General features: G+C 40.9%; 1 protein-coding gene across 1 annotated transcript in view; it reads right to left on the bottom strand.

The window, feature by feature from the left end:
- The window catches only part of LTK (leukocyte receptor tyrosine kinase), a gene marked incomplete at both ends in the record, with an annotated part of 92,780 nt that overhangs the window by 7,155 nt on the left and 69,414 nt on the right, over positions 1-16,211 (bottom strand). Inside the window, 15 exon segments of the mRNA XM_084287906.1 lie at positions 2,293-2,422; positions 3,966-4,030; positions 6,617-6,707; positions 7,557-7,743; positions 8,395-8,505; positions 9,199-9,351; positions 9,894-9,992; positions 10,522-10,704; positions 11,556-11,576; positions 11,579-11,630; positions 11,632-11,664; positions 11,666-11,713; positions 12,261-12,386; positions 14,473-14,623; positions 15,135-15,312. Of these exon segments, the coding sequence (XP_084144032.1) occupies positions 2,293-2,422; positions 3,966-4,030; positions 6,617-6,707; positions 7,557-7,743; positions 8,395-8,505; positions 9,199-9,351; positions 9,894-9,992; positions 10,522-10,704; positions 11,556-11,576; positions 11,579-11,630; positions 11,632-11,664; positions 11,666-11,713; positions 12,261-12,386; positions 14,473-14,623; positions 15,135-15,312 (1,628 nt within the window).

Genomic DNA, 16,211 nt, shown 5'->3' with positions numbered 1-16,211 from the left:
GAGATACACAGACATGGTTGGGGAAAGGCTGGATGAGTCAGGAACAAAGAGGAACACAAGCAAATTAAAATGAAGAGTTAGATAATTGGTAAATTTTTCTGAAGATTTCAGTTCTCCAGAGCACGGTGCTTGAGTACAAGCTTGTGAGAGATTTATGGTCTGGCCTGAATAGCCGAGTAAAGGGCATGGGAGAGAACTGTTCCCTAGTGGTGTTGGGCTTTATGAAATCAAAAGATAAACAGGCTTAAAAAGATAAATGGGAGGGAAAACAAACAAACAAACAACACTTTTAAAGAGTTAATAAATTAGCAAATGAACTCGGAGAGAGGGAGAATAAAGATGCATAAATGCACATCTCTGCACCAGCAATCAGCATTCATCAACTTATCTGTTCTTGTGGGAGGGCAGACAATAAATACCCTCAGGGGCAGTATGCAGAAAATGGAGAAAACAGATGCTTTATCACCGGACTCTGGGACTGGTACTAGCCCTTCACAATCTACATTTCCCTAACTAACAACAATAAAGAAATCTCTCTTCAGGAGCCCTGCTTATTTTCATACATTTTCAAATTTCCCTGCAGGGAAATTTCCTTGGTGTTTCTCCAAGAACTTCTGTATTGCTCTTGGGAAGGGTGGGGAAAAATTGTTCCATTGCTCATCAAAAGCCTGAGAGATACCAAATAAATTGTTCTTTTCAAACTGTTTTTGTTTCTGGATGTTGTTATCTCTGTAATTTCTCATGCTTGAACCACACTACAGCCACGGAGCACTATTTTTATTGGCTAGGCAAGTCATTGTACAAAGCTCTTGGACATCTGCCAGGAAGAATTATTATAGTTATAAAGCAGGAATTTCTGCTGAGGAAATGGGGAGGAAATGAAGGAGGAGATACAGTACCACAGGCTTCGAGACCTTATCTCTGCTCTGGGATCCCTCTGTCAGAAGACTGATGGACATGCATTTTCTTTGCAGCCATGGAAACTGGTAGTGAAATACTTTAATGATGGGGCTAGTTCTGTTTTCAGAAAAGCTGCACAGGGTCATTTGTTGGTGTACTGAGGGGAATTCAACTATTATATTTGCTATCTACTAACATAACAGCTAACATAGTGGCAGGTTTGTTTTCACATGATATTTAAGAAATAACAGTTCTTCATATTACAGCTATGCTTTATATACAAAGAAGAGTATTTATTATTCTGTTTCCCCCAGACTTTATCTACTCACAGAAACTGTACCACTTTCACTATAAATGGCAGAATTAAAGATACACAAACTCCTCTGTGTGGGTGCTGTTTTACCACTGTAAGTGTGCCTAATTAGTATATTTACTGCTGTATGAGGAAGGGATTAAGCTAGATCTTTTAACAACATATTAATATTGGCATAGGATTATATACACATGAATCTATACATTGTTGTAGCTATTTGGGGTGTATGTGTGCAGAGGAGAAGCTGTGTAACTGTGATGTGGGAGTACAAGAAGCACCAGTCACTTCTCCTTCACCTCATAAATAAATACATACATACATAAGAAAGAGAGAGAATCGTGTCTAGCTTTTACTTTTAAGTCCCCACTCAAACAGAGATAGACACTCATTTCATAGAAGTGTCCAGGAACACACTGTTAAAAAGCAAGAACACATATCTGGAATTGGCTATTGATCATTCATTCCAAATACCCACTATACTTGGTTGACATCAATAATACCAGAAATCAGAGATAATTTGTGACCCCTCCCCCACCCCTCTTTTAAAAAAAAAAAAAAAACAAACACAAAGATTTGACTTGGTAACTTCATTTACATTGATTTAAATCCCTGTCACAGTGCTACATGTAGACACAGCTCTTTAGGGAGTGTAAATTTGTATATCTATATGATGCTGATGTACACCTGCAGAGGACCTAATGCTGCAAATTCCCATTACTGGGTATCAGTGTTCTGACTTCAGCTCCTCATACACTATCACAGTGCAGAGAAAATAAGGCAGACACTGAGGAAAGAAAGCCCCTTTGTTTGTACTCCAGTTGACACAAAAACTCTGGAATGGCAGGACAGGACTTTATTCTTCCTGAGTTACTTGTAGACTAGAGTTCTGGCACTGCTTTCATTTTCTCTCACTGCCTCGCTTGCTCAATTCAAGCAAATGGACGTGTGTCTGGGGGTTTGTAGGAGCTGGGACACAAAAACAGCCCTGCTGGGCTTCTGTGCCTTTATATAATTCATAAAGATAAGTAAAACCAGCCATACTAAAAACAACCACAAGCTTAGCAGGGAAATTATCTTACCACCCTGGGTCGGTTCTGCCGAAGAAAACTCTTCATATCTCCTCCAGCCATAAGCTCAAGCAGAATGAAGCGAGGCAGCGTCTGTAGGCTAACACCGATGCACTGCACAATGTTTTGGTGATTGAACTTGCTGAAAGACAAGATCACAGCAACAGGAAGAGAGACAACATTAGTACGTGGCCAACATCCATCACGTTCACTCTGCCTTGAGCTTTGATGACCTGACTGAAGCAAGTTACCAAACAAATTCTAACTTTAGATGCCTCATGCCTCTCAGATGCCAAATGCCTCTCTAGTTATGACGAAACCAAGATTGGGGTTCTGCCTGGCTTTTCCTATGAAAAACATTCAATAGAAGGCATAAAAAGCTGAAAGTAAAGGAGAGATTTCTGTTTGTGAAGACAACTTAATGGGTACACTGACTGGAGAATGGGGTTAGGTGAAGGGGGAATGGAAAGCAGAACTCTTCAACTATCCAAATATTATTGGCATGTGTGAAACAATACCCTGGCAAGTGGGGATTTTATTTCAGTATTGGTTATTTTAAATACGTGACTGTCCAGTTTGGTGGACTCAGTTCAGTATCTGCAAAAGAGAGGCTCAGCTAATACCTACTGCAGCAGCTGCTCAGGGAATGGCTTTCTGCCTCTTACAAAAGAAAGCTGAGACAGTCAGGAAGCTCAGCAAGACTCAGTCATTAGAAAGCAGGATCTTCCTTTGGACTGTCATTACCCAGAAAATACAGGAACTAAGAATGAAAAGAAAGTTAGGGAAGAGAAAAGGTCGCATACTACTACATGAATCAAAGCATTTTATAATTGACTGAAACTGTGCTTTAAAAAACATCAGTCTTACCTTCTGTTCATCTGCCACTCAAACTTCTTTCAGACTTTAGGAAATGGCACTATGCTATGAGATTTGTTCTTGAATCATGCTTCAGCAGCAGAAAAAGAACATTTAGGTCTAAGTTGGGCCATGTAATGAGAAGAGGAACTTCATCTTGCCCAAATTTAAAATGGACAAATTCTGATTATTTACAATCACCCTTGAATATAAAATTATTTTTAATTTTGTTTTAAGCTTCTGTATTTGAGTTAATGAAGTAAATTCCAAGACTGGAATACCTGAAGTATGTAGGTAGTGGGAATTTAAGTCCTAGCATCCAAGTATAAAAGGTTACCTCCCTGGCACAGGGTCTGTGTTGTACTATCCCTAGTGGTCTTCTGAGTCACTTCACGGGTAGCTCTAATCTTCAGTTTTCCTGTCACACGGTCAGCTTTCCATTTCACCATTGATAATTTGTTTTAGCAAGGACTTTGGTACGTGACTTGTACTAAGTAAAAGGGCAAATGGATTCTTTGAAAAGGAAAACATTTCAAACACAGAACGTGTTTGTACAAAAACATTGTGCCTTTTTAATCCTTTGCACATGAGCAAAAGAACCAACCAGGAATTTTTGCTGAGACATTCAACAAAAGAAACACAGATACCTTGCTCAAGAGGAACACAAGTAGCTGAAACCAGTAACTCATACACTCTAAAATGTCATCTGGTGAAAAATAAGACTGGATTTTCTTTTTTTCCAGACCTAAGCAGCTGGACTAATAATTCTCATTAACTGCATTATTCCTTTTCCCCCTGTCCACCACCAGTCTAAGAACCTTAAGCTATACCTGATAATCAGTGCTTCCATCAGGAAATCCATCTCATCTTGCTCAGAGCAGACTTCTGGCAGTGTCTGTTGAGAGGTAAGGAAAGTGAGGACCATCCCACCCAAGAATTGGGGACATTTTGGGGAAGCATAAGAAAAAAAAAAAAAAAAAAAAGGAGCATCAGATAACATGAACATGAAAGACTTCAGGAAGCCGAGGAAGGCCTCATCTTTTCAGTGCCCAGTTTATTAAACTGCATGTGTCAGTTAAAGGAATAGGAAATGGGTGAGCTACTTGGAGGCTTTTTTTTGTGTGTGTGCACGTAAACCATGTGTAACTCTGTTTGGATCAAAATAACTTCAGGTAAACATTAAGAAAAATGTTGGTAAACACTTTAAAGCCACAGGTGTGAATTTATTCTCCCTTTGCTATATGTCCACACTGCAGCACATGCTTCCATGTCTTACGACACATGGAGCCATGATTTATATAATTGTGTCACATGGCCTTCTCTCCTGCCAGCAGAATGGGACATCATCTGCCACTGATAAAAGTGAACTGAGAGCGCAGGCATCAGGAGCTGCCCACTGGAGCATTATAGGGTGATTTGTTCACAGCAGTGTAGTTCCTGTTGCCAAACTGCACTCAGAAAGTGGGGGGTGTGTTTGCTGCTCAGCGAGGAGACCCCGTGCTTGTCAATGGCAGTTTGGGCTACAGAAGACACGGTTGCATTTTGCTATATGAAGCAAGTGATTGCTTCACACAGGACAGTGCAGATGGTCTATTAAATAAATTGGTGGAATACCCACAAAACAGTATGTGTAGTATTACTGCAAATATATTTTTTTTATTGATAGTCTGCACCTGCTTCTTCTGTAAAGTCAGATTAAGGCTGATGCTCTCTATTATGATGCAAAATGAGCACAGCCACATTTTGGGCCCCATGGGTACTCTCTGTTACCAGCAGGAGAGAAGAGCAGCCTTTGGTGATCTTCAGGGCATCCTTTACAGGGAACTGGGTGAACAAGTGGGGAGACAGCCCCTTATAAGCGGCCATCACTGCTGAGATTTGCAAAATTGGTGACATCCTTATGGGCTTATCACAGCTGAACAACACACTGACCTCCTTCTGTTGGGCACCATGCTGTGGTACTTCCTCCAGTACGGACAGTGAAACTGAGTTGGGCAGTTAAAACTACTTGTGTCTGTTCTTGGTTTTTATACATGTAACGCATGATCCATTTTCTTTTCTCTCCTTTTTTTTTTTTTTTTTTTTTTTAAAGAGGTTTTTTGAAAGACAGAGTGAATAACAATAGGACATCTTTTTGTTAAAGAAAGCTACATTTTGGGTTGAACCCACAGAAGTAGATTTAGACCTCTGAGTCACAAACTTATAAAAGAATAAAAGGAGGATAAAAACATCCTATATTTCTGGGCTGCGTAACTGGCAAATCCTGAGGCAACAGCAGTAATTTCACAGAAAACTAGCCTGTTATCTCTTGCCATTAATGACATGGAAAATTAGGATGATATCACACTATATATTCATAGCAGCATATTTAACACTATGCAACACTAAGAAACTGCCTGCAAGCTTCATCTGTGGTAGGCAGATACTACTCCCAGTATAAAAGAAATGTAACAGTGAAATAATACAAATTTTGTAATACAGTAATGTCAAATGAAAAACTTATGAGAAAACACTTAAAAACTGAAATGCAGAAGCAATAATATACAAGCATTACTCTAAATATTTATTGTTTCCTGTCAGACAAACGGTTCATACTAACATTGACCAGGTTTGCTTTTTTATATGCAGGATTTAAAAATCCTTTTCCAGCTGTTTGTTGTTAGACTTTTTTCCCCTGAGTTCATTCTTTCTCTCTTTCTTTCTTTTTTCTGTCCCCCAGCTATTTGGATCAATAAATCATTGTGGCAGAAAAGCACAGGACAGCAACTCTATTGTCCTAGTGGAACCATCAAGGGCTCTCAGCAACCACCTCAGAAGGACTTAAATTTTTGGGGGCAGACCAGATTCTTTGCTGGGGTGAACTCAAGGTTCTGTGTTGATTTCAAGGGAGGTATATTTATTTATGATGATTGATTATTTATTTTATTTTAACTAACAGTATAAAGCAGTCTAATTCACACAACCTCTCATCTGTGGGTATGGCTTCTCTCTCTCCTGAGCACAGAATCATAAAGTTTGGAAAAGATCTCCAAGATGAGCTGGTCCAACCATCCCCCTACCACCAATGTCACCCACTAAACCATGTCCCTAAGCACCATGTCCAACCTTTACTTAAAACCCCCCAGGGACAGTGACTCCACCACCTCCCTGGGCACCCGTTCCAACACCTAACAGCAACAGTGGTATAGGCTACAAAAGCGATTGCCCTTTTTAGGTTCTTATCCTAGTTAGATCACAACTCATGGGAATTAGGCAAACAGTGAACAAGATAGATGCTTTACTTTCAACCTGCTGTTGGTGCCATTCAGCTAAAAAATCAAAGTTTATAACTCTCAAATGTAGCAATGTGTGAAAACATGCATCATATACACACATCTGCCATTATACAAGTAATGAGCATGAATCACCAACTGGAATGGCAATAAGATAATATGGCTCTTACTGGTTATTATAGTTGTATACAAAATTTGTGGGTACTGACCTTGATAGCCACTTGAAGAGGATTGGGATCTCCTGCAATGCCTACCACTGTTCCCTCATAAACCTCACCAAATGCACCATGTCCTAGCGCCCTGGGAGAAAAAGAGAGAGAACAGATATTAATGTGCCCCTGCACCAAGCGTTGGCTGAGCCCTTCTTTTTGTCCAGTCCAAGAATAGGTGTAGAACCTGCTGTAAGAGATAGAATCAATAACTGTCTTCATCTCAAACCTCTAAAAATAACTTCTCGCTATCTTCTGGTTTTGCTGCTAAACCAGGGAGGTTGGAACCTCAGTGGTTCCAACAGGTTCTGAACAGGTCCCTTCCAACCCAAACCATTCTATGCAATAAAGCAGTCCTCAGTCCCAAGGCCCTGACACAAGGTGTGAAAATAGCAGGACAAGAAAGAACTGGAAAACAACGTATAACGGAAGCTGCAGGCTGATCTCTTCAGGAGATGGAGAAAGACAACATGTAAGAATGATCAAGATTTTCCTTTCCTTATAGCTTTAATCAAGATCATCTGGACTGTATAGAATAGAAGAGTAATCTAGTGTGTATTTTCTTGTGACAGGAAATGCAGAAAAAGAAATACCACTATAGATTTGGAAGGGAGTTACTGCCAGGTGTGAGGTGTAATCCAGGACATCACACAAGAACAGAGAGGTGAAATACCCTCTGCTCTGTATGGGAGCATTGAACAGAAGGCTCATGAACTCATACCTGCGCTTAAGAGCTTTGTGGAATCAAAATATTTTAAAGAACACCGAAAGTGTCACACATCACATTTTTCCTTGCCTGGACTAGGTGCTTCCCAGGAGGCCCTCAGTTTCTTGTTCTGGGTGCTTGACAGTGAATAAAACGTGTGTGAGCTCTACCTCTGCCTTTGGTTCAGGGTGCCTTTCTTCTGTGCCAAAGAGCAGCCCCTGCAGCAAGCCTTACCGCAGCAGAGAGATGTTCTTCCGTGGGATCTCCTTCAGCTCACTCAGAGAGGCAGCCTTCCCTGCGAAGCAGTAGTTAGGGTTGTAATCTGTCATGATGGCTGATGTGCGGATTTTGCTCAGTTTATATTCTGGGCTCTGCAGTCGTGCTCTGGCTCCTTCCAGCTGCTGTTTCTTAAGGTGATAAACTGAGGGTGGGGAGGCAAATAAAATTAGACAAACAAGATAAGCACTTGGAGAGAAAATGCAATACTAGCCACACAGAACAGAAAGAAGAACCCAAGTCAGTAACTACAAATGCTCAAGAAGTATCTTTAGCTTGCCAGCATTGCTCTGTGTGTGTGTCATCCTGTAGTGATTTAATACTGAATATGCGAAACAGTCCCTGCAGAGTCCTAGTCATGGAGAAACTTAAGTTTCCTCTGCTTCTCTGTACATTGGCCGAGAAAAGGCTGCTCCACAAGACACCTAGCTGTTATTGAGTTCCAAAAGCCATACCACTCCCCTGAATGAGTTATATATTTAATCACAGACTGTGACTTCAGTCTATATAGCAATGGCTGCTAAGAAAGTGTCTGCGAAGAGGGCTTTCCAAGCTTTCCTCTGCAGCAAATACCAGGCCAGAGCAGTCATTAGCCTTTGGGATTATGCTTGTGCCTAACTGCGGGGTAGTAATTTTTCCTATCGTTCCTTTCTCTACGTCCCTCTGATCAACCTGGGAGACCAAAACACTGGCTCCAAGTATTAGAAGTAGCAGCATGTGGCTGGGTGGTCCCCTTTTGTCTAATTTAGTTGGGTAAAGCCAAATCAAATGTTGATAAGAAATGAGTTTTTCTTACTGATAGAGAGGCTACCACAAGTGAGGATCATTCCAAGCACAACAATCACAGCCACCACAGCTAGGAGGAGTGGGAGAGGCAGGTGTCCCTCTGGGATGCGAGTCTGTGGCACTGGAAAAAGAATAATAATGGCGGATTAATCAGGAAACAACCCAAGCTGCAGGAAATAATCCCTGTCAAGTTTCCTTCTATTTCAGAAAACAATACAGAGATCATGACCAGACAATCTTATAAAAATTACACAAAGTCAGCCCTGGAGTTTGAAAAAATACCTAAATCATTTTTAAAACATTGTTAAGACAGAAATCTAACTGATAAAACACAGGTTTCTTTTTTTCCATTCCTCAGCTTTTTATTAATGGATGACATCACTGCTAACAAATTGAAACTCTCTACAGTCTTGATACTTTGGAGTTCTGAGAGACTGTGTCAGAAAAACATAATGAATACCAGGCATCAGCCGAACAGGCACAGTGAGAAACTTCTGTGGAAGGAAGTAATTTGTGGCTTAAATATCTCAGCATTAGGTGGTATATTATACAAGAAAGGTATTTACTCTTAAACATCTGATACACTGTGCCCATTCAAGAATTTTCCACTGTGTCCCTTTACAAATATTTCACCTTCCACCTAACCCAAACCAGAATTTTGTATATCATGATAGATATGCAGCTCAGCATATAAGGGAAGGACATCAGGAATTTTCAGTATTGGGTATCTGAATATCAAAAAAGCCAAAAGGAGAGATGACACAATGAATACAAACATTATCCAATTAGAAAAAAAAAAAGTCCTACGTCTTACCAGTGCAGGTGACATTGTCGTTGGCTAGCACAGCCCCTATCTCACATTGGCAGACTGGCAGGTTGGTGTCAGGGTCCCTCTTACAGTTGTCTGAGTGGCAGTGGCTACAGTTAAGATAGATCTGAACCTCCACCTCACCATGACTCTCCATGGCTGAATGAGGAATCAGAAAGGACAGTTTTATCTTAGCTTTTCTCATCTTTTTACAGTAGGAAAAGAGGGCAAGGGGGGAGAAAAGGAAAAGGAAAAAGGAAAAAGGAAAAAGGAAAAAGGAAAAGGAAAAAGGACAAAGAAAGAAAGACTATGCACATACAACTCCTCTCCCTCTCTCTGCAGGACAGCAGATACTGTGGACACATGTCAAAAAAAAATGATGGGATCCAGGGTGGGGAAGAAGGAATTGTGTCCCTCAAGCAGAGAGGTACTGAAGTGAATTGACCTGAAAATGTCTGGGACTGAGGATGTGCAGTTAAACTGGATGACTGGTGCCTCTCATGGCTTAGGAGATTGCGAGGGAAAAGGTCCCAGAGCAATACAAATTTAAAACAATAACCACAGCTGAGGAACTGGCCTGCAGAGTGAAATACGCCTGAATGAAATGCATAAAAGGAAAAGGCAGGAGAAAAGGGAGCGGGAAAGAGGAAATAGAGAAGGGAAAGAAAAGGAGGAAGAAAAGAAGTAAAAGTGCATTGTACCTGCCAGGGGATGCAAGAAGATCTCTCCAATGGGGTTCACAAAAGAGATGCCATCCTGCCCACCAGCCAGCATATCATCGCTGTCAGAGGCATGCCCCCCTGAAGAAAGAAGAGTAAGGCTAGCTGATCAATGCTGCAAAAATGTGATGCCTTTAAAGTGTCACATTTCTTCCTGCTTCTAAATAAGTGCAGTCACTCTGCAGCCTTTCAGTGGTATTAGTATGTTTAACATCCATGATGGATAACACTCATTCAATCCCAACAAGTACGAAGATGAGTGAAATGACTTATTCCAGTGTAGGTTTCTCAGTTCAGCAAGGTTAAGATGTATTTGCTTGAAACACAAAAAAAAAAATGGAGCATTTTTCCCTGAGCAACTTAAGGACAAAGTAAGGGATTATTCAGCATATCTTCCAAATACTAAGTCCTGTAGAAACACTTCTGCAACCTTGACTTCCACAATTAACTAGAGATGGAGTGAGGTGGGGGCTCATACAATTCAGGTTGAAGTGTCTGTGAATTATCTTCCTCAGTAGTGTACCTCTGCAATGAGAGCTCTAGCCTCTAGCTGCAGGTGCTCTGAATTGTATAAAAATAGAGAGTATGACTATTTCTTCATCAGACCTACCTCTGTAGCCTCCACCTCCTCCACCAGAAGTACAAGCTCCTCCTCCCCCACCAAAACCACCAGAGGTGGCCCACTGGAGTTTGGCTAGTGCTTGGGGACAAGCTTGCCCCCCTTCTCCACCTTCCAGAAGGGACTTTCCAGCTTGAGGAAGCAGAGTCACATCTTGCCAGCCACCACCTCCACCTTCACAATCAAAGAGTGAAACGTGAAAAACAAGAACAGGTGAGGAAAGCACAAACAAATAAAAGTTAATGTGTTAAGAAGTGCCTGCATTCAAGTTAACTGTTTTCTTAAAGGCTAAGAGAATATACAGACAAGCTCCTTGTTATAGATAATAACAAAGTAGAAATATAGTGGATTATATGGGGTACCTGCTGCAAAACCAACACTTTAGCACCAATTTCTAGTGGCACTGGGGAAATAAGGAGCCCACCAAACTCCTTTGGGATAACTGATTAGGGCTTTCAGCCATGCTGAGTTCCCTGGGAAATAAAAAATAAACTGGATTTCCTCATCTCATTCCAGTGGTCCCTCCATATAAGGACACTACACAGCAAGAGATGGAGAACTGCTGAATTATTATTATTATTTTGTCTCTTAGGAATGGATTCTAGGCACATTTATTACAAGATTATAAATAAGCTTCCATTTCTAGGATAATTCCAGAAACATTCTTGTTGGTAGGTTTACAGGGGAGTAACAGAGAAAAAAAGTCTTCTCTTCTAAGGCCATTGTTACAACGTGGAGGAGTGCGCTCCACTCCCAAAACATCATTTTCACTCTGTGAGTCCTTTACAGAGAAGAGAGGACCCCTTCTATGGAAACTGGAGCACTCATCACCTGTCCTGTGCATTCTATTTTATATAGGGACACACCATATAAAAAGACATCCTTTAGGGTCTACCAGCATAATTCTAACCACTGCTACCACAGAAGAATTCCAAAAGATCAAGAAGCTCCCTCGCTCCTTGCCTACAGGACAGCTTGTGCATTCAGCCATCAGATTCAGACCTTGTATGGTTTTAGCATCTCACCTGCTGCCCCAGTCCTCCCATGACTCCAGGTACTGCAGTGCTGTTCTCAAATTGCTCCAGTGGTACATCATCCAGGGGAGTTGTCCTGAGCCTTCAGGTAGGCTTTTCCCTCCTCCTCCTGCTGCGATGAGCAAAGGTTCGAAAATCCCATCCTTCTGCTGGAAAACCCCCCATCAAACATCAGAAAAAATTCATGTCCCTTGGATATGTGAACTTACACAAACTCATCAAAAAACATGAAAGCAACCCAAAGAAGAGGTGGCCAAATGCCAAGGTAATACTACTGATCGTTTCCTGACTGCATTATAAAAATGCTTTACACAGTGTTTCTGTGTACAATAGTAACTGTCCAATTGAATACTAGTGATTTTTTTTTTTTTTTGGAGGACTTCTGCCAGTATTAAAATAGGACCCTGGTGTGATTCCCGGACCTGAGGTGTCAAGAACTGAAGAACCAGTTCAGTTTCCTTAGTGACAGTGACAAATATGATTAAGGATATGAAAAGGGATGAAGAATTTCAATTAAAAGGACAAAAAGACAGGGAGAGACACAGTAAAAGGTGGAGGGGACAGGGGGAAGAGAAAAAGATGTTCCTTTTCCATCACTTTCTTTTAAGAACTGAGTATCATATGTCACGATAGATAGTGAAAGATAGTTGCTCTGCTGGACGTTGCTCAGATTGGATGGAAAGAGGGAATACTTACTCTAAAGACATAGGTTGCTCCTCCTCCACCACCCCCTCCTCCAGCCCAGTCCTTCAGGTCTTTTCTTTTTTTATAATCTTCTTGAGATGACTCCCCTAAGCAGATCTTCTGGGTTTGAGGATTGGCCTGAAAGGAAACAAGAGACACACTCATATATTAGCAAGGCCCAGTTCTTGAGATTTATCTATCTCAGTATAGTAATACTGTTTGTGATGCTAGTCAAACACACATAAATCAGTATATATATTATCTATATGGAAGATAAGCTCTTCTACAAGGACCAACAGGTGAGGGATGGAACTGTTACCTCTGACTTGCAAACTTATGCCACACATGCAATTAAAAATAGAAACGCTACAGTTAGAAAGTATTACAGCAATTAACTCATTATTGATATCACATAATTTTTTCCCGCATTTTTAGAACATCGTATATCCAAAAACATTAAAACGTATTTGAATTATGGATTAATTCTCAGATCTTCTTTATTTCTATACTTGTTACCTATTTCTCAAGGTCACAAATGCATAAAGCAGACAGAGGTGGGCAGGGAATATAGTTAACAGTGAACCAATTACACATTTTGGAAGAGGTATCTGGAGTCCCAGCTTTTTATTCCTGCTAAGTACTAGATGACACTGAAAAGGTTGAAAAAGTGAAGAACCTTTGGCCACCTTAGATTATTTTTTTTTGTGTACACTGAGTTACATGAGTTGCAATGACTGCAAATCTGCCCAACTTCAGTTAGATGATAAATTCTGAATGATTTCAGAAACTGTTAGCTTAGTGCACGTGAAATCCCCATGTCTGTAGATCACGTCACATATCTAGGCCAGAAGCATGGTGCCAGTTGTGTTGCCTGTGTCCTCTCATTCAAAGAAGAGGACTAAGGATGGCAGCATAGCTGGAGACCAGGGAAAAACAGTTGGGGCAAATCTGAGGATAGAGTGAATGTTTGTAGCTGCAGAACTTCTTCATAGAAAGGAACAAGCACATCAGTTACTAACATACACACTCAGCAGGATTTCCAAAGCCAGAAACAAAGTTGGGCCAAGATGGGAAAACTTTCCAATAGCATCTTCCAAAGGGAGGTTGTACTGGGATATACCTTGCCATTTCAGGAACAATTCACGAAATATACATGTAGGGTAATAAAGGAATCTCTGAAGATTATGACTTAAGCCTAGATAGTCCACTATCTAGATTTATCAGGGAACTTCAGATATACAAATGTATGTTTTATTTAGATAGATGTAATTATTGTACTACCTAAGGTGAAGAAACATTGGTTTTAGAATCAGTTGCAGTATCTGGGAAAGACGTCATATGCTCTGGGCAAGATTAATGGGAACTTTGAATGCCTCCAAGAATAACATACACATCCCCAAAACTTCATAGTCTATCTGAGAGGAAATGAGAAAACTGTCTGCACAGTAGTCTATCTGTGAGGAAAAGAGAAAACAGTCTATCTGCATAGTAGTCTATCTGTTGGGAAAAGAGTTCCTGGGCATGGGCTGGCAGATCACATTTCTGGAAAGAGGTAATAACAAAGAATCCATGGTGAAGATGTAGCTTTTGAGCCTAACTGATAACCGAATCTGGTGTTAGCAGACACATGTATAACCATTTGTGTCATCAATTTCTGTTCATCATGAGTAGTTTTCTTTTGCCATTATATACATTTAATTCAGGGGCTACTGTAGATAGCGGAAAGATTCCCACTGGTTTTGATAGGCTTTGGATTTAGATATTTGTCTCTAAGCTTAGAGCATCTAAGAAAGTGCAGCCACAATGTTGTTTAGGGCTTGTAGATGCTTCCATAAACAACAGAAAATTATCTGAAATCCTGGCAGACAGAAAGAAATCCAGGCTGCAGAAAAATAAGAGGGAGCTCACAACTCTTGCCTAGTAGCTCCCCTTTTAAAATAAGCAGAAGAAAACTGATGAAGAATTTAAATACCAGGAGCTTAAAGAAAAGTTCCTGTGGGCTTTGCATTTGTTTGTACATTTTGGAGTCGTTTTTCTTTTCAGAGTTCTTTATATTTGTTTTGAGATTCTTTCTAACTTGGTTTATTGGTTCTTCCCAGTCCTGACTGGATTTCATTGCTGGATCCTGGGATTTCTGTCTTTCATCACCAGTTCAGCCAAACCCCAAGCCACCCACTGAATCTCATCTGCAAAGTCTGCCCACATGTGCTTGTGCAGCCCTCACCCCAGGACAGGCATCTTCCCCCTGCTGCCCCACTAAGATGTACAGCAGCTCGTCTTTCTCCAGCTGGAAGGTGGCCGAGATGAAGACCCCGTGGGACCTCTTATTGTGGTTTTTGGCTCCCTTCCCTCCAGCTGCTCCATAGGCAGAAATCCTGAAAGAAATGGGTGTAGTTAAAGAGACAAATCTTACGCTTCTCATTCCCCAAAGCAGCTCCATCTGTGAGCTCTCCCCAGCCTGCACTCCCAAACAGGCATTGCTCCAGAGCAGGCTCCTGCTGCAGCATCTCATGGCCATCCTTTTTTTGATACTCCCACAGCTGAAGCTGCTCGAGAGGATTGATCAACTCTAAGCCAGAGCACTGGAGACAGATTTCAGAAGCAAACAGCATGAGCTGGCATGGCCAAATCAAAAACACCAAGGCTTTTGGGCTGAAATGATGGTAGCACTTCTATTTAATTGCATGCCCACAGTCACTCCTGTTCTAATCTCCCTTAAGTCACTGTTTCAACAGTAGCTCAGACGCAGATCCTTTCAGCTAGCTATGTCTTTTTTATGTTGATGTTCTCTTCACCCCCTCATACAGATGGTCTCCCACTTATGCTTGCTGAAACTCCACAACCACAAAGTAGATAAATGTCTGCCTCTTCAGCACGGATACATACCTGTATCGGTTTGTGGCTGGCACTCTCCAGACTTGCACTCCTCGAAGCCTGCCCTCTTTCTCCACTGTCACTGACACATTGCTGTTCTTATAGGCATTGTCACACTGAGCTTGAGTTGGCCCGTGTGGACCACTAGCACCACATGTTGTGAACCACCAGAGAACAACAGATGTGTCCCCTGTAAGCAGAACAGCCAGAGTTAGGGCAGGTATGAGCTTCCTGGTATTTCTCAGGCATGTGCAATAACTCACAGAACTCTAACTAGAGGTCAAGTGCCATCCAAATAAGCAACTTTTCCTGTTGATGTGTTTCCTTTGTGATTCTTTGATAACAAAATTCACATAATTGTTATTCACAAAGGACATTAATGATTTTTACATAAAAACTAGATGATTGTGAGAAAGATCATGTTGCAGCACTATTGTCTATGTACAGGGCTTTAAAACTGAATAGGTCAATTTGATCATATGCTTGTGACAGTAATTATACAAAAAGAGATACTTAAATTTACATTTGCAATGCTGAGGACTTCAAAAATGATACATGCTATAGATAAATTTAACTGTTCAACTTTAATGCAGTTCCCTCATAATACAATTCACTGCGATACTGTCCTTAAGATCACAAAATGCTTTTACCACATTATCCTAGCTTTTTTCTAGCCACAGCACAAATAATGCTCTGTTTATGGTCACTACTCTTTTTCTCACACCTTATTTCCTGCAAAATACTTAATAAAACATGGACTGCAGATAAATGCATCACTGTGGGGTTCAGAGGGGATTCTGAGGGGGGTTATCCAAGTGCCTCACAGACATTAGCAAATTTTTCTTTTCAATGCCCGTATGAAACAAGGAAGTATTATTCAGCTTTCCAGGTGAGGGCTGAAGCATATACACAGAAATTAAAGTCGAAAACATCTGCCATTGCAACTAGTGACCATTGATGAAAGGTAGTAAAAGTTTTTAAAACTGTATGATATGCTGCACACACAAGGGTCGGAATCAAGTGGCACAGGATTTACCAACACGGAACTGTTTAAGAGCTGAATGATTAAAAGAGCAGTAAAAATCACAA

The sequence above is a fragment of the Netta rufina genome, assembly GCF_964035555.1.
Source record: "Netta rufina genome assembly, chromosome: 5".
Lineage (NCBI taxonomy): Eukaryota > Metazoa > Chordata > Aves > Anseriformes > Anatidae > Netta > Netta rufina.
The sequence above is the reverse complement of the archived record's forward strand: the minus strand, read 5'-3'. Positions and strand labels throughout refer to the sequence as shown.